Raw genomic sequence first — 23,935 nt, 5'->3', positions numbered from 1 at the left:
GCGCAAGGGGAAGTGATGATTCACAATCCCCTGTCAGTTACCAGACTGCAGCTCAGTCCTGATCAGATCAGGAGAGCGCAAGGGGAAGTGATGATTCACAATCCCGTCAGTTACCAGACTGCAGCTCAGTCCTGATCAGATCAGGAGAGCGCAAGGGGAAGTGATGATTCACAATCCCGTCAGTTACCAGACTGCAGCTCAGTCCTGATCAGAGCAGGAGAGCGCAAGGGGAAGTGATGATTCACAATCCCGTCAGTTACCAGACTGCAGCTCAGTCCTGATCAGATCAGGAGAGCGCAAGGGGAAGTGATGATTCACAATCCCGTCAGTTACCAGACTGCAGCTCAGTCCTGATCAGATCAGGAGAGCGCAAGGGGAAGTGATGATTCAGAATCCCCTGTCAGTTACCAGACTGCAGCTCAGTCCTGATCAGATCAGGAGAGCGCAAGGGGAAGTGATGATTCACAATCCCGTCAGTTACCAGACTGCAGCTCAGTCCTGATCAGATCAGGAGAGCGCAAGGGGAAGTGATGATTCACAATCCCGTCAGTTACCAGACTGCAGCTCAGTCCTGATCAGATCAGGAGAGCGCAAGGGGAAGTGATGATTCAGAATCCCCTGTCAGTTACCAGACTGCAGCTCAGTCCTGATCAGATCAGGAGAGCGCAAGGGGAAGTGATGATTCACAATCCCGTCAGTTACCAGACTGCAGCTCAGTCCTGATCAGATCAGGAGAGCGCAAGGGGAAGTGATGATTCACAATCCCGTCAGTTACCAGACTGCAGCTCAGTCCTGATCAGATCAGGAGAGCGCAAGGGGAAGTGATGATTCAGAATCCCCTGTCAGTTACCAGACTGCAGCTCAGTCCTGATCAGAGCAGGAGAGCGCAAGGGGAAGTGATGATTCACAATCCCGTCAGTTACCAGACTGCAGCTCAGTCCTGATCAGATCAGGAGAGCGCAAGGGGAAGTGATGATTCACAATCCCGTCAGTTACCAGACTGCAGCTCAGTCCTGATCAGATCAGGAGAGCGCAAGGGGAAGTGATGATTCAGAATCCCCTGTCAGTTACCAGACTGCAGCTCAGTCCTGATCAGAGCAGGAGAGCGCAAGGGGAAGTGATTATTCAGAATCCCCTGTCAGTTACCAGACTGCAGCTCAGTCCTGATCAGATCAGGAGAGCGCAAGGGGAAGTGATGATTCAGAATCCCCTGTCAGTTACCAGACTGCAGCTCAGTCCTGATCAGATCAGGAGAGCGCAAGGGGAAGTGATGATTCAGAATCCCCTGTCAGTTACCAGACTGCAGCTCAGTCCTGATCAGATCAGGAGAGCGCAAGGGGAAGTGATGATTCAGAATCCCCTGTCAGTTACCAGACTGCAGCTCAGTCCTGATCTGTAGCCGACTCACAGGCAATCTGTTATAAAATAATAAGAAAAAGAAGCCGCTATACACGTCTCGGATAGTATTGAAAGAAAGTTCACATTGGTCTCAGAACACGAAGATTTCCATGTCATTAAAATGTGGGTAAAGTGTTTCTCCTTGGTATCCACACGCTATATCCTGGGCAGGCTCTGCACAGTGTCTCTCGGTACACGGGACACACAGTATAGTGCATTCCTGAGTTGTGATGATAACTGCAGTGATGCTGAATAGCTCTGTATGCTGTCTGCTGTATATGATGATCAAGTAGCAGCTGTACACAACTCTCACCTGGAAGCCAGCAGGGGGCGGTAGAGCAGCAGCGCCGCTGTGTGTCACTCCCCACGGAGCTGCAGTCAAGTCAACAATGCATAGTGGTGATTGGCTGGCTGGCTGATGTAGAGCCCAAAGTAAAAGCAGAGAAAGCACACTGTCCCTCTCTGAATACCTGCCCTCCCCTATCAATAAACACGGCTGACCTGCACGAACTTGAACTGCACTTGCAGGCAGAGCGCAGCTGAACTGCAGCACCCCGCTGTGTGGGTCTCTCAGATCATTTTCTTACAAAGTAAAGACCAAACCAAAGGTATGCAAGATTGTCGTGGGAAAGGGAAGTGGACTGGAGACGAGGGAAGAGAAGATGCTCTAGACCCCTTCGGGTTAAACGGTTACATGCTGCTGACAGGAAAGGCACACAAGCACACAGACACCTTTCTGTGTCACTAAACTAACAGTGAGCATTCCTGCCCAGCAGACAGACAGGCAGGCAGACACACACAGACAGACAGAGACAGACAGACAGAGAGACAGACACACACACACAGACAAACAGACAGGCAGAGACAGACAGGCAGACACACACACACACACAGACAGACAGAGACAGACAGACACACACAGACAAACAGACAGGCAGAGACAGACAGGCAGACACACACACACACACAGACAGAGACAGACAGACAGACAGACACACACACAGACAGAGACAGACAGACAGACACACACACAGACAGAGACAGACAGACAGACACACACACACACACACACACACACAGGCAGAGACAGGCAGACACACACACACACACACACAGACAGACAGACAGACAGACAGACACACACACACAGACAGAGACAGACAGACAGACGCACACAGACAGAGACAGACAGGCAGACACACACACACACAGACACACACACAGACAAGCTTTCTCTGATGTGTTTACAGAAGGAAATCAGTTAAAAACAGCAGAGTATTTATTTGAATAGAAAAGAAAAGGAATCCCAGTCCGTGTGGAGCAGAGTTCCAGCAGCGAGTCGGAAGGGGTGAAGCCGAGTATCTGCGTTTCCAAGGTGACATATGAGACACGCCCCGAGTGACCTCCCCAGGGTGGAAGCGTGACCTGTGACCTGTGACCTGTGGGCTGGGAGGTTGTTTTTTTGCAACAGAAGCAAAGAGTTCCTTCCTGGAGGCGGGGGTCCGGGCCGGGACCACCCACAGAGCAGATTAAAAACGGAGCGGCCGGGAAAGAGCCAGAGCGAGGGGGGGGGGGTGCAGGGCCCAGCTGTCCGACTCCACCCCCCCCCCCGCTAGGATTAAAAAGGGGTCCTGTCTGCCAGTCTCTATACAGCAGCGTCCCACACAGTCCCCTCCAGAGCACTATGTGATGTCCTTCTCCTCCTCAGAGCTGTAGTCTGGACCCTGGAAGAGACAGAGAGGGAGACAGAGTGTGAGACAGCTCCCTGACCCATTACACAGTGTGGAGATACACAGTGACAACACAGCGATGAGAGAGAGAAAGAGAGCTCCCTGACCCATTACACAGTGTGGAGATACACAGTGACAGCACAGCGATGAGAGAGAGAGAGAGAGAGCTCCCTGACCCATTACACAGTGTATAGATACACAGTGACAACACAGCGATGAGAGAGAGAGAGAGAGCTCCCTGACCCATTACACAGTGTATAGATACACAGTGACAACACAGCGATGAGAGAGAGAGAGAGAGCTCCCTGACCCATTACACAGTGTATAGATACACAGTGACAACACAGCAATGAGAGAGAGAGAGAGAGCTCCCTGACCCATTACACAGTGTATAGATACACAGTGACAACACAGCGATGAGAGAGAGAGAGAGAGCTCCCTGACCCATTACACAGTGTATAGATACACAGTGACAACACAGCGATGAGAGATAGAGAGAGAGCTCCCTGACCCATTACACAGTGTATAGATACACAGTGACAACACAGCGATGAGAGAGAGAGAGAGAGCTCCCTGACCCATTACACAGTGTATAGATACACAGTGACAACACAGCGATGAGAGAGAGAGAGAGCTCCCTGACCCATTACACAGTGTATAGATACACAGTGACAACACAGCGATGAGAGAGAGAGAGAGAGAGCTCCCTGACCCATTACACAGTGTATAGATACACAGTGACAGCACAGCGATGAGAGAGAGATAGAAAAGAGCCCCCTCAGTTAGCTGGCCCTGTAGCTCACTGCACTAACCTCCACTAACACTAACCAGCTCACTGCACCAACCTCCACTAACACTAACCAGCTCACTGCACCAACCTCCACTAACACTAACCAGCTCACTGCACCAACCTCCACTAACACTAACCAGCTTCAGATCAGCGCTGCTGACCAGCTGCCAATCAGAGTAAACCAAATTATAAAACAAAACAAAGCATCTTATCTGGAGCATTGGGACAATGAAACTAAATCCCAAAATAAACTGGATTGCTATGGGGCCCTAAACAGAAACACACCCTCGCAGACTATCTCTCCACTGTCACAGAGACAAGGCAGAGACAGATCCTGACCAAGGACAGGCTCAGTGACCACAGCCTGGCCATAGAAGAAGGCAGACACAAGAAAACCTGGCTGTCCAGAGAAGATGGGCTGTGTGGTCACTATCCCTCCCCGATTTCCTAAAGATGACCAACCCAGAAAAACGATCTGTCCTCCTGGGGGAGGGCCACCCAGCCCTGCAGGCTGCCCAGTATATGTGTGCCTGTCCCAGCCTGAGGGACAGGGGTAAGCGCTCTGCACTGAGACACCACTGGGGTGCACATGCTGTTACCTGCGATTCATTTTATTACTGTTAGAAATCTCACTGCACTGTTGTTATTATTGATATTATTTACTGTTACTGTAAATATTATTTCCTTTACCATTTAAATTACCATGAACATATGATTGCTTTATTTATTTATTCTGTATTTTTCCATACTTATTATTCTATCTCATCGTGCAAAACTTTAGCAATACTGATAATATGGGGTTTTTTTGTACCATATGTTGTTTCACATGTCATGTACTGTAACTGCTTTGGCAATACTGCTGATGTTAGACATGTCAATAAAGCACCTTTGAATTTGAGAGAGAGAGAGAGAGAGAGAGAAGGACAATGAGAGACAGTCCAGTCCTAGGGGGGCATTAAGGGTGGCACAGTTAGATGAGTTATCAGGTGACTGTATGCTTGTACACGAGTGACACTGTACACTGAGGACAGAGCTCGCTATCACAGTGGCTGTGTGTGCTTCTTCAGAGAGGGAGAGCACTGAGTGCCGCTCAGACCCATCAGTGGGAACCAGCGGAAGGTATTTGTTGATGTGCTTTTGCTGCAGAGCCTCTGCCCTCACTGACCGACCTGCTGCTGCCGGGAGGGAGCCAGGAGCAGCAGTGACACAGTGCCGCCACTCTCCACAGCACGGGCACAGCACAGCACAGCACAGCACAGCACGGCACAGCACGGGCTGGTTTAACCCTGGAATCTGAGCTCATCCCAATTCCAATCACACACAAATCTGGAGAGGTCGAGACACTTTGCCAGCTCTTACCTTCTCGATTTTTTCATCCAGCATTCGGAAGAATTCTTGTTGGCTCTCAGATGTGTGGATACTGTGAGGACGATATGAGAGAGAGAGAGAGAGAGAGACACTGTTACAGTAATGCAGTGAAGGTCCAGGCAGCTGGGTGATCAAAGCAAAGCCACTACAGACAGACAGCAAGTCTGAGTGCAGACAGGAGCACAGGGTTAGAGCATGAGACACAGAGAACACTGGAGTCAACAGTCACACACACACACTGCGCTGCACAGAGTCACACACATACACACTGCGCTGCACAGAGTCACACACATACACACACTGCGCTGCACAGTCACACACATACACACTGCGCTGCACAGTCACACACACACACACACACTGCGCTGCACAGTCACACACATACACACTGCGCTGCACAGTCACACACACACACACACTGCGCTGCACAGTCACACACATACCCACTGCGCTGCACAGTCACACACACACACACACACTGCGCTGCACAGTCACACACATACCCACTGCGCTGCACAGTCACACACATACCCACTGCGCTGCACAGTCACACACATACCCACTGCGCTGCACAGTCACACACATACCCACTGCGCTGCACAGTCACACACATACCCACTGCGCTGCACAGTCACACACATACCCACTGCGCTGCACAGAGTCACACACATACACACTGCGCTGCACAGTCACACACTGCGCTGCACAGTCACACACTGCGCTGCACAGTCACACACACACACACACTGCGCTGCACAGTCGCACACATACCCACTGCGCTGCACAGTCACACACATACCCACTGCGCTGCACAGAGTCACACACACACACACTGCGCTGCACAGTCACACACATACCCACTGCGCTGCACAGTCACACACATACCCACTGCGCTGCAGTCACATACACACACACTGCGCTGCACAGAGTCACACACACACACACTGCGCTGCACAGTCACACACATACCCACTGCGCTGCACAGTCACACACATACCCACTGCGCTGCACAGAGTCACACACATACCCACTGCGCTGCACAGAGTCACACACATACCCACTGCGCTGCAGAGTCACACACACTGCGCTGCACAGAGTCACACACACACACACTGCGCTGCAGTCACACACATACCCACTGCGCTGCACAGTCACACACATACCCACTGCGCTGCACAGAGTCACACACACACACACTGCGCTGCACAGTCACACATACCCACTGCGCTGCACAGTCACACACATACCCACTGCGCTGCACAGAGTCACACACATACCCACTGCGCTGCACAGTCACACACATACCCACTGCGCTGCACAGAGTCACACACATACACACTGTGCTGCACAGTCACACACATACCCACTGCGCTGCACAGAGTCACACACATACACACACTGCGCTGCACAGAGCCACACACATACACACTGCGCTGCACAGTCACACACATACACACTGCGCTGCACAGTCACACACATACACACTGCGCTGCACAGAGTCACACACACACACACACACTGCGCTGCACAGAGTCACACACATACACACTGCGCTGCACAGAGTCACACACATACACACACACACTGCGCTGCACAGTCACACACATACCCACTGCGCTGCAGAGTCACACACATACACACTGCGCTGCACAGTCACACACTGCGCTGCACAGAGTCACACACATACACACTGCGCTGCACAGTCACACACACACACACACACACTGCGCTGCACAGTCACACACACACACAGTGCTACATAGAGTCACACACACAGTGCTGCACAGAGTCACACACACACACTGCGCTGCACAATCACACACACACACACACACACACACACACACTGCGCTGTACAGTCACACACACAAACACACACACTGCGCTGCAGTCACACACTAGATAGTATTAATAAAATGAAATGGGGGGGGGGGGGGGGGTATACTCACTTGGCTCTCTGTGAATTCGCTCCATCCTTCTGGGATTTGCTCCGGTTTGAAGAAGCACTTTTCTCCTGAAACAGAGGAGCTGTATGAATAACAAGACTACACAAGGCTATCCACACTGCAGCTCCAGGGAAGAGAGCGGAGTGGAGAGAGAGAGATTCCACAAGCTGGCAAGTCGGAACCTGCTCAGGCTGCCTCTCTCTATCACTCCCCCCTCCCGGTGAATCAGGAGCGGCTCCCATTCCTGCTCTCCTCCCTCTCTCCTGTGAGGGCGCGGCGCAGCTCCCATTCCTGCTCTCCTCCCTCGCTCTCCTGTGTGGGCGCGGCGCAGCTCCCATTCCTGCTCTCCTCCCTCTTTCTCCTGTGTGGGCGCAGTGCGGTTCCCATTCCTGCTCTCCTCTCCTGTGTGGGCGCGGCTCTCCTCCCTCTCTCTCCTGTGTGGGCGCGGCTCTCCTCCCTCTCTCTCCTGTGTGGGCGCGGCGCGGATCCAGCTCAGAGCTGCTGTACTGGGTTTCAGCAGCAGGTCTCAAGGTGAGACAAGCCCTTTCATTCTCTCCTACCCCTCGCTCACTGTAAGCTGTGCTGTAAAGCTGGGCTGGGATTCTGCTGTGCTTCACTGGCTGTTAGTGGGGCAGCAGTTTGTGTTGGATCTGCTGCATGATGGGAATCTCTCACATCCACACTCTCCATTCATTTATTAAAACTACATTTACAGATAGTCTCCTCCCTTCTGTCCTCCACGTGAAGCACAGAATCCAGCTGCATCATAGTGCATGGTAAAGGGAAGGTCTGCTACCCCAAACCCCTCTCACCAGGTTCTCCTAGTTGCATACTGTCACTGTCTTCCTCTCCCCTTTCCCCTCCTCTCCCCTCTCACCAGGTTCTCCTGGCTGTGTGCTGTCACTCTGTGTTCCTCTCCCCTCTCACCAGGTTCTCCTGGTTGTGTGCTGTCACTCTGTGTTCCTCTCCCCTCCTCTCTCCTCTCCCCTCTCACCAGGTTCTCCTGGTTGTGTGCTGTCACTCTGTGTTCCTCTCCCCTCTCACCAGGTTCTGGTTGTGTGCTGTCACTCTGTTCCTCTCCCCTCCTCTCTCCTCTCCCCTCTCACCAGGTTCTCCTGGCTGTGTGCTGTCACTCTGTGTTCCTCTCCCCTCTCACCAGGTTCTCCTGGCTGTGTGCTGTCACTCTGTGTTCCTCTCCCCTCTCACCAGGTTCTCCTGGCTGTGTGCTGTCACTCTGTGTTCCTCTCCCCTCTCACCAGGTTCTCCTGGTTGTGTGCTGTCACTCTGTGTTCCTCTCCCCTCCTCTCTCCTCTCCCCTCTCACCAGGTTCTCCTGGTTGTGTGCTGTCACTCTGTGTTCCTCTCCCCTCTCACCAGGTTCTGGTTGTGTGCTGTCACTCTGTTCCTCTCCCCTCCTCTCTCCTCTCCCCTCTCACCAGGTTCTCCTGGCTGTGTGCTGTCACTCTGTGTTCCTCTCCCCTCTCACCAGGTTCTCCTGGTTGTGTGCTGTCACTCTGTGTTCCTCTCCCCTCTCCCCTCTCACCAGGTTCTCCTGGCTGTGTGCTGTCACTCTGTGTTCCTCTCCCCTCTCACCAGGTTCTCCTGGCTGTGTGCTGTCACTCTGTGTTCCTCTCCCCTCTCACCAGGTTCTCCTGGCTGTGTGCTGTCACTCTGTGTTCCTCTCCCCTCTCACCAGGTTCTCCTGGTTGTGTGCTGTCACTCTGTGTTCCTCTCCTCTCCTCTCCCCTCTCACCAGGTTCTCCTGGCTGTGTGCTGTCACTCTGTGTTCCTCTCCCCTCTCCCCTCTCACCAGGTTCTCCTGGCTGTGTGCTGTCACTCTGTGTTCCTCTCCCCTCCTCTCCCCTCTCCCCTCTCACCAGGTTCTCCTGGTTGTGTGCTGTCACTCTGTGTTCCTCTCCCCTCTCCCCTCTCACCAGGTTCTCCTGGTTGCGTGCTGTCACTCCATCTTCATCTCCGCTCCTCATGTATTTCACCTCCTCCACAGCCTTCAGCTTGTACTGGTCTGGGGGAGAGCAGAGCAGCGGTCAGAGTCACACTCAGGGGAACAGACAGTTCTTTACATTGCTTTCATTCGCACATAGCAGCACGTTATTAAAACAAAGCTTTTCTTATATCTAGATATAGATAGATATATAAATGCATCAGAAGAAGTGTTGCAATGTTGCAAAGCACCCCCCCCCCTGCAATCAATAGTCCAAGAAAGTTTTCACTGCAGAATCAAAAAATAAAATCCACTTTATATTTCTGGAATTGAACAAACAAACAACCAGTGCCAGCTTGGCAGTGCAGGACAGTGCGCTATTCACAGGGCAGCCTGGCAGTGCAGGACAGTGCGCTATTCACAGGGCAGCCTGGCAGTGCAGGACAGTGCGCTATTCACAGGGCAGCCTGGCAGTGCAGGACAGTGCGCTATTCACAGGGCAGCCTGGCAGTGCAGGACAGTGCGCTATTCACAGGGCAGCCTGGCAGTGCAGGACAGTGCGCTATTCACAGGGCAGCCTGGCAGTGCAGGACAGTGCGCTATTCACAGGGCAGCCTGGCAGTGCGCTATTCACAGGGCAGCCTGGCAGTGCAGGACAGTGCGCTATTCACAGGGCAGCCTGGCATGCACAGGGTGCCATCCCATAGAACTTCCAGCTGGGAGGGAGCGCAGCCAGTAAACAAACCCCATGTCATGTGAGCGCTACTCCAAACTGAACCCAGCGTGCCTCCCTCTCTCCCTCGCTCTTATCTTTCTTGCAGGGCAGGGCTGTGTACCCCGTCGTGCCCCCCTCCTGTCAGCCCATCCTATGTAAACACACTGTCCCCTGCTGGCTGCATGCAAACATACTGCTGACTGCAGCCTGGCTGCAAGGAGCAAGGAGCCTCAAGTTACAGCATGCAAGCAGGGAGACAGAGGGACTGGAACAGGGATACAGAGGGGCAGGGAGACAGAGGGACTGGGACAGGGAGGGAGAGACGGATACAGAGGGGCAGGGAGACAGAGGGACTGGGACAGGGAGGGATAAACAGACATGGAGAGGGATGGAGAGAGGCACTTTATTCCCAAGTCATGCCACACCTGAATTTCAGTTTTCCTCTGACTGAGTGAACCAGTGTTCCTGCACATTAATATGGGTCTGTGGTAGAACCTGCCAGGGCAGCACTGACTCCTCTTGTTAATTTTACAAGACTACATGCTGCCTGCCTGTCCTCGGCTCCAACGCTGCCCACGACAGCGGCCCGCTCCTTAGAGATCAATGGCTCTCCTTGTGCTTCTATCCCGTGTCAGAGCCCTGCAGCGCCAACACAGCGGCCCCGACATCAGCACGGAGCTTTGATGCGGTAACATTTCTTGGCACTTTGCATTGGGCTGTTCAGACACCCATCTACTGTACCTTCCTAACCAGCCACCTTTCAATTGACACTCCAACCAGTCCAGTCTGTGAGTCAGCCAGTCTGAGTAACACTCTACCTACCCGCTAACAACCATCGAACCAACAGGGACTCAGAGACACGCTGGATCCCAGCCTCCAACAGGGACTCAGAGATACGCTGGATCCCAGCCTCCAACAGGGACTCAGAGATACGCTGGATCCCAGCCTCCAGAGACACACTGGATCCCAGCCTCCAACAGGGACTCAGAGACACTGGATCCCAGCCTCGAACAGGGACTCAGAGATACGCTGGATCCCAGCCTCCAACAGGGACTCAGAGATACACTGGATCCCAGCCTCCAACAGGGACTCAGAGATACGCTGGATCCCAGCCTCCAGAGACACACTGGATCCCAGCCTCCAACAGGGACTCAGAGACACTGGATCCCAGCCTCGAACAGGGACTCAGAGATACGCTGGATCCCAGCCTCCAACAGGGACTCAGAGATACACTGGATCCCAGCCTCCAACAGGGACTCGGAGGCAGGGTGACACACTGTATCAGACAGACTGGATCAGCTTGACATATTGTTTCCAGCCTGTGAAATATACTTGCGTTCACTCACTCACTCATCAAGCCCCATCAACACCTTGTGCAGTCCAGGGTTAGGGTTCTAGTCGAGGGGATTCAGTGCACACACTGTCAAAAACAACAAGCTAAACCTGTTGCTGCTTTCTCAATCAAACAGCACGGATGGAAACTGCACAGCAGTTTGAATCATTCCTGGCTTTCACTATGAGCTTAATAAGACACACTTGAGCTTGTTACCGATACACACTGGGGCTAATCAAGCTGGTAGTAAAGCCTGGAATGTGCAACACTGCTGTGCAATAGGAGTCTTATTATCATCCCTGCACAGAATCAAAGACTATTTAAAGCATGTTTCTAAACTCTAAATGGAGCTCAAATAAATAAATAATTAATTAATTAATTAATTAAATAAATAAATAAATAAATAAATAAATAAATAAATAAATAAATATATATCTGTGCCGCACTGTTTTCAATGTTTGAAACCCTATCTGGATGTTGGCAATGCTGTTAAAATCAATGCACAGCTATTTTAAAGCACTGCAGGTGCCCTACTCGCCCCAGGACACGACGCTGGTCCCAGAGGGCTTTACTGACTCAGCCTGAACATCTGACTCTGTGAAGCAGCACCAGCACTCTGTGGGAACGGAGCTGGAGTGAGAGGAGGAGAGAGAGGGAAAGGACCTTGCGGGTCACGCTGCTCTGCTCTCACAGTAACCCCCCATTAGCACACCCACAGCTTTGCTCAGGGATGCACGTCACAGGGTTTTAATTGGACCCTTCTTCACTCGGGGAGATGCAGACGGGACGGCAGGGAGCTGCAATTTGGCTGTTGAACTTCCTGAAATCTATTTACCCATTAAACTGTTTACCCAAAATAGCCCAGCAGAGACACACAGCAGTGCCTTCCTTCCTATCTCACTGCGAGCACAGCTTCACGATCAGGAGAGGACATGCTGCTCCACTCCACTCCACTGAACTCATACACCGAGCACAACAGAAACCACTAGCCACTGTGATCCTGCACAAGGAACCCACAGCAGAAACCACTAGCAGCCAAATCAAGAGAAAAACATACAAGCGGTGTCGATTCATTCAGTAAGGAGTTGAGTTTCTTCATGTTGCCCTAGACAGTGCTGTGCTGCTGTGGTTCTCTCAGGCTGGGTTCAGTTCCACTCCACACCCGCGCAGGGCTCTCTCAGGCTGGGTTCAGTTCCACTCCACACCCGCGCAGGGCTCTCTCAGGCTGGGTTCAGTTCCACTCCACACCCGCGCAGGGCTCTCTCAGGCTGGGTTCAGTTCCGCTCCACACCCGCGCAGGGCTCTCTCAGGCTGGGTTCAGTTCCGCTCCACACCCGCGCAGGGCTCTCTCAGGCTGGGTTCAGTTCCGCTCCACACCCGCGCAGGGCTCTCTCAGGCTGGGTTCAGTTCCGCTCCACACCCGCGCAGGGCTCTCTCAGGCTGGGTTCAGTTCCGCTCCACACCCGCGCAGGGCTCTCTCAGGCTGGGTTCAGTTCCGCTCCACACCCATGCAGGGCTCTCTCAGGCTGGGTTCAGTTCCGCTCCACACCCGCGCAGGGCTCTCTCAGGCTGGGTTCAGTTCCGCTCCACACCCGCGCAGGGCTCTCTCAGGCTGGGTTCAGTTCCACTCCACACCCGCGCAGGGCTCTCTCAGGCTGGGTTCAGTTCCACTCCACACCCGCGCAGGGCTCTCTCAGGCTGGGTTCAGTTCCGCTCCACACCCGCGCAGGGCTCTCTCAGGCTGGGTTCAGTGAGAGGCAGTGTGCAGTGCCCCGCGTCCGGAATGGGAGTCTGGAAGTCTCTGGTATTTTGCTGGGTTGCTCCACCCTGGCTGATCACTACAGTCAGGTGACACTAAAGCGTTTCTCACTCCTTCACAACTGACTGTTATTATTAAAGGATGCAGATGAATGGAGGTCACTGGTATGCCAGCAGGAGTGGAAATTAGACTTCCATTACATAGCACTTTGATCCAATTGTGTTTTTCTGTGAGTTTAATAAGACACACCTGAGCTTGTTACATAAACACTGGGGCTAATCAAGCTTGTGATAAAGCCTGGAATGGGTGACATTGCTATGCAGCAGGAGTCTCATTGCCAGCCCTGTGCCGGTGTGTTTTCCAGTGCTCAGTCTAAACATGCGTGACATTTCCATGTGAACCGTCATTTTATTTTAGCTGCACTTGAACTTCTGTCTCTGAAACATGAAATAAACAAACACAGTCTGCTGCTCTAAAAGCCCCCGAGAGCTCCAGGATTCAGAGAGGAGACGAGCAGGAAGTAGAAGAGCTCACCTCCGAAGGCATCCCCGTTCTGGTAGGCCTTGGCCTTGCCCCCCCCCTCCTCCTCCTCCTCACTCGGCACGGAGGACACGTGCTTGGCTGAGGTGCAGCCCATGGTGTCAGGCAGGCAGCTCCAGAGTGAGGGGCCCACAGAGCATCTCCTGGGGCCCGCAGACTACAAGACTACACACGGGCGGGCGAGCCAGGGGCCTCTGCACTCCTCCTCCTCCCTCCAGCACCTAGAGAGAGAGAGAGAGGGGGGGGGGGGGTCAGGAGTGGCACCTCTCACACACACACACCATAACAAACAGGAGAGAGAGAGAGAGAATGTACCATATTATTTATATATATATATATATATATATATATATATATATATATATATATATACACTGTATACACACACACACACGCGCATATGTACATACAAATATATTTATATGTGTGCTTTTATTGATATAATATTTTCTGTAATCACTTGGTATGATGTTTTTTTTGTAATTCCTTTGGCAATACTTCTGCTGTAGTCATGCCAAAAAAGCATATTTGAATTCCTGCACCCTCACACGTGCGCGCACACGCGCACACACACACACACACACACACACACACACACACACACACACACACAGAGTGAGGTCCAGAGTCAAGCTCGGTAACATGAGAAGCACCTTATCAAACACAAGCACCCCACCCAGTCACACCACGAGCTACACAAACAATAACACTAGAACTTCATCTACCATCCACACACATTCAACTGAGAGAGAGAAAGAGAGGGGGGAGAGAGAGGGAGAGAGAGAGAGAGAGAGAGAGAGAGAGGAGAGAGAGGGAGAGAGAGCGAGGGAGCGAAGGGAAGTAGGAGAGACAGACAGATGGGATGAAGAGCGGGGGAGAGGGGCAGTGTGGAGCGAGCCTGCCTCCCTGCCTGCCTCCCTGCCTGCCTCCCTGCCTGCCTCTCCTCTCCTCTGACAGCTCTCACCCGCGCAGTCTGCGTCACCGCACTTTTCTACCATTTATGGTGATTGAACGAAAAACAGACAGAGAGACACACACACACACACACAGCAGAGACACACACACAGACCTACAGACATACAGACAAACACACACACACTGTGCAGGGCACACACTTTGAGGAGGTTTGTCAGGACACACACACACACACACTGTGAGGAGGTTTGTCAGGACACACACACACTGTGCAGGACACACACACACTGTGAGGAGGTTTGTCACGTTAGAGCTCGATGCATAGTCACTGTGCTGATCAGACAGCTCTCTTGTGCGTTGATGACATGAAGCCCAGGGGCCGCGGAGCAGCTTGCACGTTCACTGGAACTTCAATCAGCTGCAGTGTGAAGGTAACAAGCTCAGGGGAGACGAATTAGGAAGACAGTAAAACCTGGGAAGGCTTAACTTTGATCTGGAAAGGGAGGCTTATCTTCACTTTGAAAGCCTGGTGCACTCAGGGTTCAGCACTCACTGTGGATATGAAATGAACCTTCCATAGCTACACACAAACACTCTGGGGTAGAGTTTGTACCAATAATAGAAGAGACTAAATCAAACTCTTTGACAAACGTTTAGACTAGAAGGCATTCTAGAAAGGCTTGTGATCTAAATATTTATCACAAGTTTCAGAAGTTTCTTTTAATATTACTGGATGCAATGTTACAGTTCAGAAGTGGATTATTGAGAGCCTCTCCCTCTCCCTCTCCCTCTCCCTCCATAGCGCAGTTATCGGAATGTGACCTCCCGGAACTCGGGACACAGGAAGCAACCACTTAGGAATAATGTTCAGCATTCTCCGATTGCGTGCCTCCCTCCTGGAGGAGTATGAAAGCAGCAGGAACAGAGCTGCAGTGTCTCAGGGACTCAGAGCTGCAGTGTGACAGTGTCTCAGAGCTGCAGTGTGACAGTGTCTCAGGAACTCAGAGCTACAGTGGGACAGTGTCTCGGACTCAGAGCTGCATTGTGACAGTGTGACGCTGTCTCAGAGACTCAGAGTTGCAGTGTGACAGTGTCTCAGGAACTCAGAGCTGCAGTGGGACAGTGTGATAGTGTCTCAGGGACTCAGAGCTGCAGTGGGACAGTGTGACAGTGTCTCAGGAACTCAGAGCTGCAGTGGGACAGTGTGACGCTGTCTCAGAGACTCAGAGTTGCAGTGTGACGCTGTCTCGGGAACTCTGAGCTGCAATGTGACAGTGTCTCAGGGCTGCATTGTGACAGTGTGACGCTGTCTCAGAGACTCAGAGTTGCAGTGTGACAGTGTCTCAGGGACTCAGAGCTGCAGTGTGACAGTGTCTCAGGAACTCAGAGCTGCAGTGGGACAGTGTGATAGTGTCTCAGGGACTCAGAGCTGCAGTGGGACAGTGTGACAGTGTCTCAGGGACTCAGAGCTGCAGTGTGGCAGTGTCTCGAACTCAGAACTGCAGTGGTACAGTGTGACACTGTCTCAGGGACTCAGAGCTGCAGTGGGACAGTGTGACGCTGTCTCAGGAACTCTGAGCTGCAGTGGGACAGTGTCTCATGGACTCCAAGCTGCAGTGTGACAGTGTCTCAGAGCTGCAGTGTGACAGTGTGACGCTGTCTCAGAGACTCAGAGCTGCAGTGTGACAGTGTCTCAGGGACTCAGAGCTGCAGTGTGACAGTGTCTCAGAGCTGCAGTGGGACAGTGTGACAGTGTCTCAGGGACTCAGAGTTGCAGTGTGACAGTGTCTCGGGAACTCAGAGCTGCAGTGGGACAGTGTGACAGTGTCTCAGGGCCCTCGCCGGACATGTCTCTGTTCTGTACTGGGACTGTTGCTGTTACGTCCCAGCCGCATCACTTCTGATTGGCTAGCTGTGGAAGAAGCTGATCTTCTATTGGTTACAAAGAAACCCAGAAATGGCTTTCTGAGAGCCTCTGGTAAGGCACAGAGTGATCTGTTAAACTTACGCTATTCTTTACGTTTTGTGTAAATTAGCAAATAAGTGACACAGCTTTCTTAATCATGAACCGGACATTTAAATGCAGCAATCTAGTAAAGCTGCAAAAGAAATGAACCACCACCATGGACACGAAGGTATGAGCGGATTAGAAAGAATCGTGTGTGCAATTTATAACACTGCGTGGTCAAGCGTGTTCTTCTGGGGATGTTTAAAAAAAACGGTCAGTTATTTCACCACAAGTCTTTCAAATCCTCATCTATAAGCCCACCGAAGGTCAGTTTGTAACTCGCGTCCCACAAGGGTTTCAAGCCTTCAAAGACGGGGCCATTTTCAATACTTTCAGAACGTCACTTCAATTCTGAGCACACGAAGCAATTCCAAAGGGATAGCTCTTCTACTTTAGAAGGGTATGCACTTAAAAATCACTCAGGAATTGGACAAATTGGACAATTTTTCAGTTTTAAGGCCCCCAGCAGCACAGAAATACTAAAGCAGTGGTACTCACTTTGCATGAAGTCCACATGGCTTCCCTGGCTATCTGTACAGACGCATTCATAGGATTCCTGACATTCGAAACATCAAGTGGGTGTGTCTCAGCAAATCAGACCTGACCTGCATCTTCCACTACACACAACATCAGCAAAACCTGAATCTTGAGGCAGAGATGTTCTTGGATTTTTGTTGATTTGACACAGAGTGACCCAGAATGATTTCAGTTATTTATTGGACTTGCACAATCCATCGATTTGTGAAACTATTAAAACATGAAAATTGACAAATATATTTATATTGATAGAAATGATTTGCTTGTATATGAGATTATCTGTAGACTATTTTATGTTTTTTAATAAATACAGACTGTAAATCTCTTGGCAATGTGCTGGTGTATTCACTCCTGTATGTGTTTCTAATTCAGTGAGGGCAGTGCAGGGAGCGTCCAGTGAGCCGTCCCGGGACAGGATGTTCAAACAGGAACATGCTGTACCCGCTTTAAAAAATAAAAGCATATCATAGAAATACACAAAACAAAACACATGCTGTCTCTGCACAGGAGCCTACTGTAAATACTGCATGCATTCTGGGGCAAAAAAATCACATCGGTCTGCGTTTCAGAATCAGCTGCTTCTAAGAAGCAAATCATCTGGGATGGCTGCGATTCTTAAACACACCGCACTGGACTGAATTATTTATTTATGTATTTATTTGTGTTTGTAGCAATAGTATTATTGCTTCAGGCTCAAATGTGCATGGTTTTCTATGTACAATAAAAATAATAATAATTAGCAACACAATTAAAAACATTGCTATTCTTCTGACATGGAAAATATATTTGATGTCCAAAACCTGAAGGGAAATCTCTGTAGAGCAGCAGCAATGTGAGGAGCTGTGCTAAGCAGGAACACGTGTGCGTTTAATAAAGCTTCCCCCTGAATTCAATTCTCTACATGCACAGATCTGTGCAATAATAAAACACAACCTGCTAGACTTACAATGCAACGCAAACGGGGCAGGGTGTCCCAAACACTAACACAGCAAAACTATTACTGCAAAGGAGGGCTGCTGATCACGCAGCTCTCAGTGCTACTGTATATTTACACTGCAGCAATCTCAGCCCCCTCAGGAAGTCTGTCATGAACCACATCTGGACTGTAATGGCGTGCTGTCAGCGTCGAGCCTCTCTCTTCTCTAGAGAAGCGCTCTAACCCGCGGGGCTCAGGTGGGGCTTTATTAATGACAGCGAAACACTGGGGTGGAATAACCAGCCAAACCAGAAACACACCCACAGTGCAAACACAGAGAGAGAGAGTGCAAACACACGCACACACCCACAGAGAGAGAGTGCAAACACACACACACAGAGTGCAAACACACTCACACACCCACAGAGAGAGAGAGTGCAAACACACTCACACAGAGTGCAAACACACACACACACAGAGTGCAAACACACGCAGACACCCACAGAGAGAGTGCAAACACACACACACACCCACAGAGAGAGAGTGCAAACACACACACACAGAGTGCAAACACACGCACACACCCACAGAGAGAGAGTGCAAACACACACACACAGAGTGCAAACACACACACACACACACACACACCCACAGAGAGAGAGTGCAAACACACACACACAGAGTGCAAACACACACACACACCCACAGAGAGAGAGAGTGCAAACACACACACACACGGAGTGCAAACACACACACACGGTGCAAACACATACACACACACACAGTGCAAACACACACACACACAGAGTGCAAACACACACACACACAGAGTGCAAACACACACACACACAGAGTGCAAACACACACACACACAGAGTGCAAACACACACACACACAGTGCAAACACACACACACACCCACAGAGTGCAAACACACACACACAGAGTGCAAACACACACACACACACACAGAGTGCAAACACACACACACAGAGTGCAAACACGCAAACACACACACACACACACACACACACAGAGTGCAAACACACACACACAGAGTGCAAACACACACACACACAGAGAGAGTGCAAACACACACACACTGAGTGCAAACACACACACACACAGAGTGCAAACACACACACAGAGTGCAAACACACACACACAGAGTGCAAACACACACACACAGAGGGTGCAAACACACACACACAGGGTGCAAACACACGCGCACGCGCGCACACACACACACAGTGCAAACACACACACACAGAGTGCAAACACACACACACACACAGAGTGCAAACACACACACAGGGTGCAAACACACACACAGAGTGCAAACACACACACACACAGAGAGAGTGCAAACACACACACACACACAGAGTGCAAACACACACACAGGGTGCAAACACACACACAGAGTGCAAACACACACACAGAGTGCAAACACACACACACACACACAGAGTGCAAACACACACACACAGAGTGCAAACACACACACAGGGTGCAAACACACACCCAGAGAGTGCAAACACACACACACACCCACAGAGTGCAAACACACACACACACACACACAGAGTGCAAACACACACACACACACACACAGAGTGCAAACACACACACACACACACACACACAGGGTGCAAACACACACACACACACACAGAGTGCAAACACACACACACACACAGGGCAGGCTCACAATGCTCGGATTGACAACAGGAGGAGGGAAGCAACAATCACTCAGCCTCCTGGAACAATAACATGAATGCAACGCAGACTCTGTAGTGTGCCACTCACCACGAAACAGCGACTGGCTTCGCTGCCGCAACAATAATGGAAAACAAAGACAGAAAGTGTCCCCTAGTAACTGCGAAACAAACCGCGCTACATATTGTTACACTGACAGACACGCACAGAGCGAGCGAGGCGCTGTTTCCAACACATCGCACGGCTGGCCTCTGTCTTGATGGCTCCTCCGCCAAACCCAAATACTTTCTAATCCTAATTCGCTGCCAGTGTGGAGAGGGGGGGGGGGGGGGGGGGCGACAGAGACTTTAGTAAACACTTACCTTGTTCTGTTTAAAAGCTCCGCTGCTCCTGATGGGCGAGCCGCTTGCTGCCGTCTTGTTGTTAGACGGATTATTCCGTGCAATAAAGACAGATAGACACAGTGCAGCCAGGAATCCCAACACACACAGAGAAAGAGGGCGCTACACCAGAACAAACGGAGCTCTGAATCACAGCACTGCCAGCAGCGAGGCCGTGCAATCGAGTGCGGACAACACCGAGCATCCCTCATTCCCAAACAGGAAATCCAGGCCAGAGCATTCGAGCGCGGAGACGCACACTGGTCACCCTGCGGCTTATCAAGACAGCCTGGAAGGTTAGAGTGGCCATGATGATATTCTGTAACACTGGGACACGAAATCATTACTGGAAGAGGCGGTTAGTAATGCGGGTACACAGGGCAGAGAGACAGTGAGTAGTACACTCAGTGTAGTGTCAGAGGAGCCGAGCTGTAGATCCCACTCTGTCAATGCCTGAGTCAAGAAATGAAAGCGTTCTGTTTGCTTTTCCTGTCTAAGGATTAAACTGAACTCGAAAAAAAAGGCTACAGTCAATTACTATTATTATTATTATTATTATTATTACTAGTAGTCGTCGTAGTAGTATTCTTATTGCTGGTTTCACAATGCAGACCATTCCCGTGGGACCCCTGATCAGAGATGCACCCCAACATTGTGCACCAGGCTGTGCTGTGCTGGCCTCTCCACACCTGCACTCACCAAAAACGACGCAGTGATGTTGCAGTTCCCCCATGCTTTCCCATGGTTACACTACAGCATTTACTCATGTTGTAGTTCCCTCATGCTTTCCCATGGTTACACTACAGCATTTACTCATGTTAGTGTTTGCTACAGGGCATGCAGACTCTATGAATCTCTTAGTGTTTGCTACAGGACATGCAGACTCTATGAATCTCTTAGTGTTTGCTACAGGACATGCAGACTCTATGAATCTCTTAGTGTTTGCTACAGGGCATGCAGACTCTATGAATCTCTTAGTGTTTGCTACAGGACATGCAGACTCTATGAATCTCTTAGTGTTTGCTACAGGACATGCAGACTCTATGAATCTCTTAGTGTTTGCTACAGGACATGCAGACTCTATGAATCTCTTAGTGTTTGCTACAGGACATGCAGACTCTATGAATCTCTTAGTGTTTGCTACAGGACATGCAGACTCTATGAATCTCTTAGTGTTTGCTACAGGACATGCAGACTCTATGAATCTCTTAGTGTTTGCTACAGGACATGCAGACTCTATGAATCTCTTAGTGTTTGCTACAGGGCATGCAGACTCTATGAATCTCTTAGTGTTTGCTACAGGGCATGCAGACTCTATGAATCTCTTAGTGTTTGCTACAGGGCATGCAGACTCTATGAATCTCTTAGTGTTTGCCCGGACCCATGTTCCTGTTTTGCAGCTGCAGTGGGATAGCAGAGAGCAGGCGGAGTGTGTTCGACGTGCAGAGACACATCCCGAGACTGCAGTTATTTACAAACGTTCATTTCACTGCAGAACAGGACGAACTGCCTACTCTGGGAAAGAGTTCAATAAACTCAGCGCCCCACCCTGATCCCAGCTAACTTCCCACAGCACTGCTCTCCCAGGGATACATGTGAGTGTGTCTGTGTCAGTGTGTTTGTGTGTGTGTGAGTGTGTGCGTGTGTGTATCTGTGTGTGTCTGTGTGAGTGTGTCAGTGTGTGTGTCTGTGTATCTGTGTGTGTGCCTGCGTGTGTGCGTGAGTGTGTGTGTGTGTATCTGTGTGTGTGCGTGCGTGTCTGCTCGTTTCAGTACTTTAGCACTGTGGTATGAATTCTTTAGATAACGACTCGTCTGCCTTTTCATTATTGAGGATCGTCTGTATTGTTACAAGATTCTCTTCTGAAGGACTTTGTCATGTAACTTGTTTGGCTTCATTGTGAATGGCCTGTATTCTCAAACAGCAGAAGCCAAGCAGCCAATGCCCTTCCTTGCATAGCTGTAGAGGTCCCGCCCCCACAACCTTTCCTCCAATCACAGCCTGTGAAAGCAACACTCTACACTGCTGTATGTGTACTCTCACTCTGCACAGCATGGACACCCCCCTCCTCACTACACTCCTGTATATTCAGTGCCTCACTCCTGTGTATTCAGTGCCTCACTCACTCCTGTATATTCAGTGCCTCACTCCTGTGTATTCAGTGCCTCACTCACTCCTGTGTATTCAGTGCCTCACTCACTCCTGTGTATTCAGTGCCTCACTCACTCCTGTGTATTCAGTGCCTCACTCACTCCTGTATATTCAGTGCCTCACTCCTGTGTATTCAGTGCCTCACTCACTCCTGTGTATTCAGTGCCTCACTCCTGTGTATTCAGTGCCTCACTCACTCCTGTGTATTCAGTGCCTCACTCCTGTGTATTCAGTGCCTCACTCACTCCTGTGTATTCAGTGCCTCACTCCTGTATATTCAGTGCCTCACTCACTCCTGTGTATTCAGTGCCTCACTCACTCCTGTGTATTCAGTGCCTCACTCCTGTATATTCAGTGCCTCACTCCTGTATATTCACTCTCCTGTCTCTGTGCTGTGTGATAAGCCCCGGGGAGATTGAGACTCATTTCAATGCGGGCAGCCAGACACTTCAAACTCAATCAACAAGCTGAATCCTAGAGTGCCTGGAAATGCAGTGAGAGAAGCGAGGGGAGGCAGAGAAACAGGAGAAACTGCACACTGTATTCAGATCACTAATGAAGTCTCTATATTAAACCACACTGCACACTGCACACTGTATTCAGATCACTAATGAAGTCTCTATATTAAACCACACTGCACACTGACACTGTATTCAGATCACTAATGAAGTCTCTATATTAAACCACACTGCACACTGCACACTGTATTCAGATCACTAATGAAGTCTCTATATTAAACCACACTGCACACTGACACTGTATTCAGATCACTAATGAAGTCTCTATATTAAACCACACTGCACACTGACACTGTATTCAGATCACTAATGAAGTCTCTATATTAAACCACACTCCACCCCGGCACTGTGCAGAGCTGAACCCCTCAGAGATGCCTCCTCTTCCTGTGGGTGCTGGTCTGGGTCCTAGTAGCTGAGGGGTCTCTGTCGGGTGTGGAAGGGTCCCAGTGATTGCGCTGGGAAGCCTGGGTACCCCGCTCCACCCCGGCACTGTGCAGCGTTGAACCCCTCAGAGATGCCTCCTCTTCCTGCGCTCGCACCCGCACTCCAGGGCCTGGATGCTGTCTGGCGGCTCCGGCACCACAAAGCCGCGGCTGAAGCGGTAATACGCCAGGGTGGAGTCGGGGGCCACGGCAGCCAGAAGCAGGGAGGGAGAGGGGGCCCCATCGGAGCCGGGCTGGGAGAGGAGCGACCGTACACTGAGGGGAAGAATGAAAACCAATTACAATCCCAATCCCACTCCCACTCACTCTCTCACACTACAGTGTGCTCACTGCATCAATACAACTGCACCTTGACCATTCACACTATGGTTTGAATTATTAAAGACAAGCGCAGCTTTCACAGTGGGTTACACAGAAACTGCCAGATCACTTCACATTCAAGAGAGTTTTTCTGTTTTCTAAAATAACATTGTGTTGACATTTGGAGTTGGAGTCGTTACTCCTGCAGCAGGATTCCAGTGTGTTTGTAACAGCTGCGTGACGCCACGTTTCAAACTGAAATGAAGTGAATCCGAAGGCTTGAGTGCGAGTAACCCGCTCAGACCTTGTGAAATGTTTCACGTCCTCCCTAGAAAGCAAGCTGAATTTGGCCTTGAAATGTCCCAGACCAGAGAGAAGGCAGGGGAGAGGAGCAAATAGAAGAGGAGAGGAGAGAGGAGGCGTGCCTGAATTATCAGAGACTCATAAAGGTCACAGACGAATCCACTCGGGACGATGCTGTTCTCAGCCCTGACATCATTTCAACACAGCAGCAGCTGCTGCTCTGTCT

At 50.7% G+C, this 23,935-nt stretch overlaps 1 protein-coding gene across 1 annotated transcript; it reads right to left on the bottom strand.

Annotated features, from left to right (window-relative positions):
- Positions 1-2,659: 2,659 nt before the first annotated feature.
- LOC117973172 (uncharacterized protein C1orf21 homolog) lies at positions 2,660-23,164 on the bottom strand. The gene is made up of 6 exons (XM_034924557.2): positions 19,977-23,164; positions 13,515-13,741; positions 9,166-9,254; positions 7,236-7,300; positions 5,278-5,338; positions 2,660-3,122 (listed from the first exon to the last, which is right to left on the bottom strand). The coding sequence occupies exons 2-6, from the start codon at positions 13,615-13,617 to the stop codon at positions 3,081-3,083; spliced, it is 360 nt and encodes a 119-aa protein (XP_034780448.1). The 5' UTR covers positions 13,618-13,741; positions 19,977-23,164; the 3' UTR covers positions 2,660-3,080.
- Positions 23,165-23,935: the final 771 nt, after the last annotated feature.

This window comes from Acipenser ruthenus, chromosome 12 (genome assembly GCF_902713425.1).
Source record: "Acipenser ruthenus chromosome 12, fAciRut3.2 maternal haplotype, whole genome shotgun sequence".
NCBI classification, from domain to species: Eukaryota; Metazoa; Chordata; class Actinopteri; order Acipenseriformes; family Acipenseridae; genus Acipenser; species Acipenser ruthenus.
Note: the sequence above shows the minus strand (reverse complement) of the source record. Positions and strands in the feature narration are given on the sequence as shown.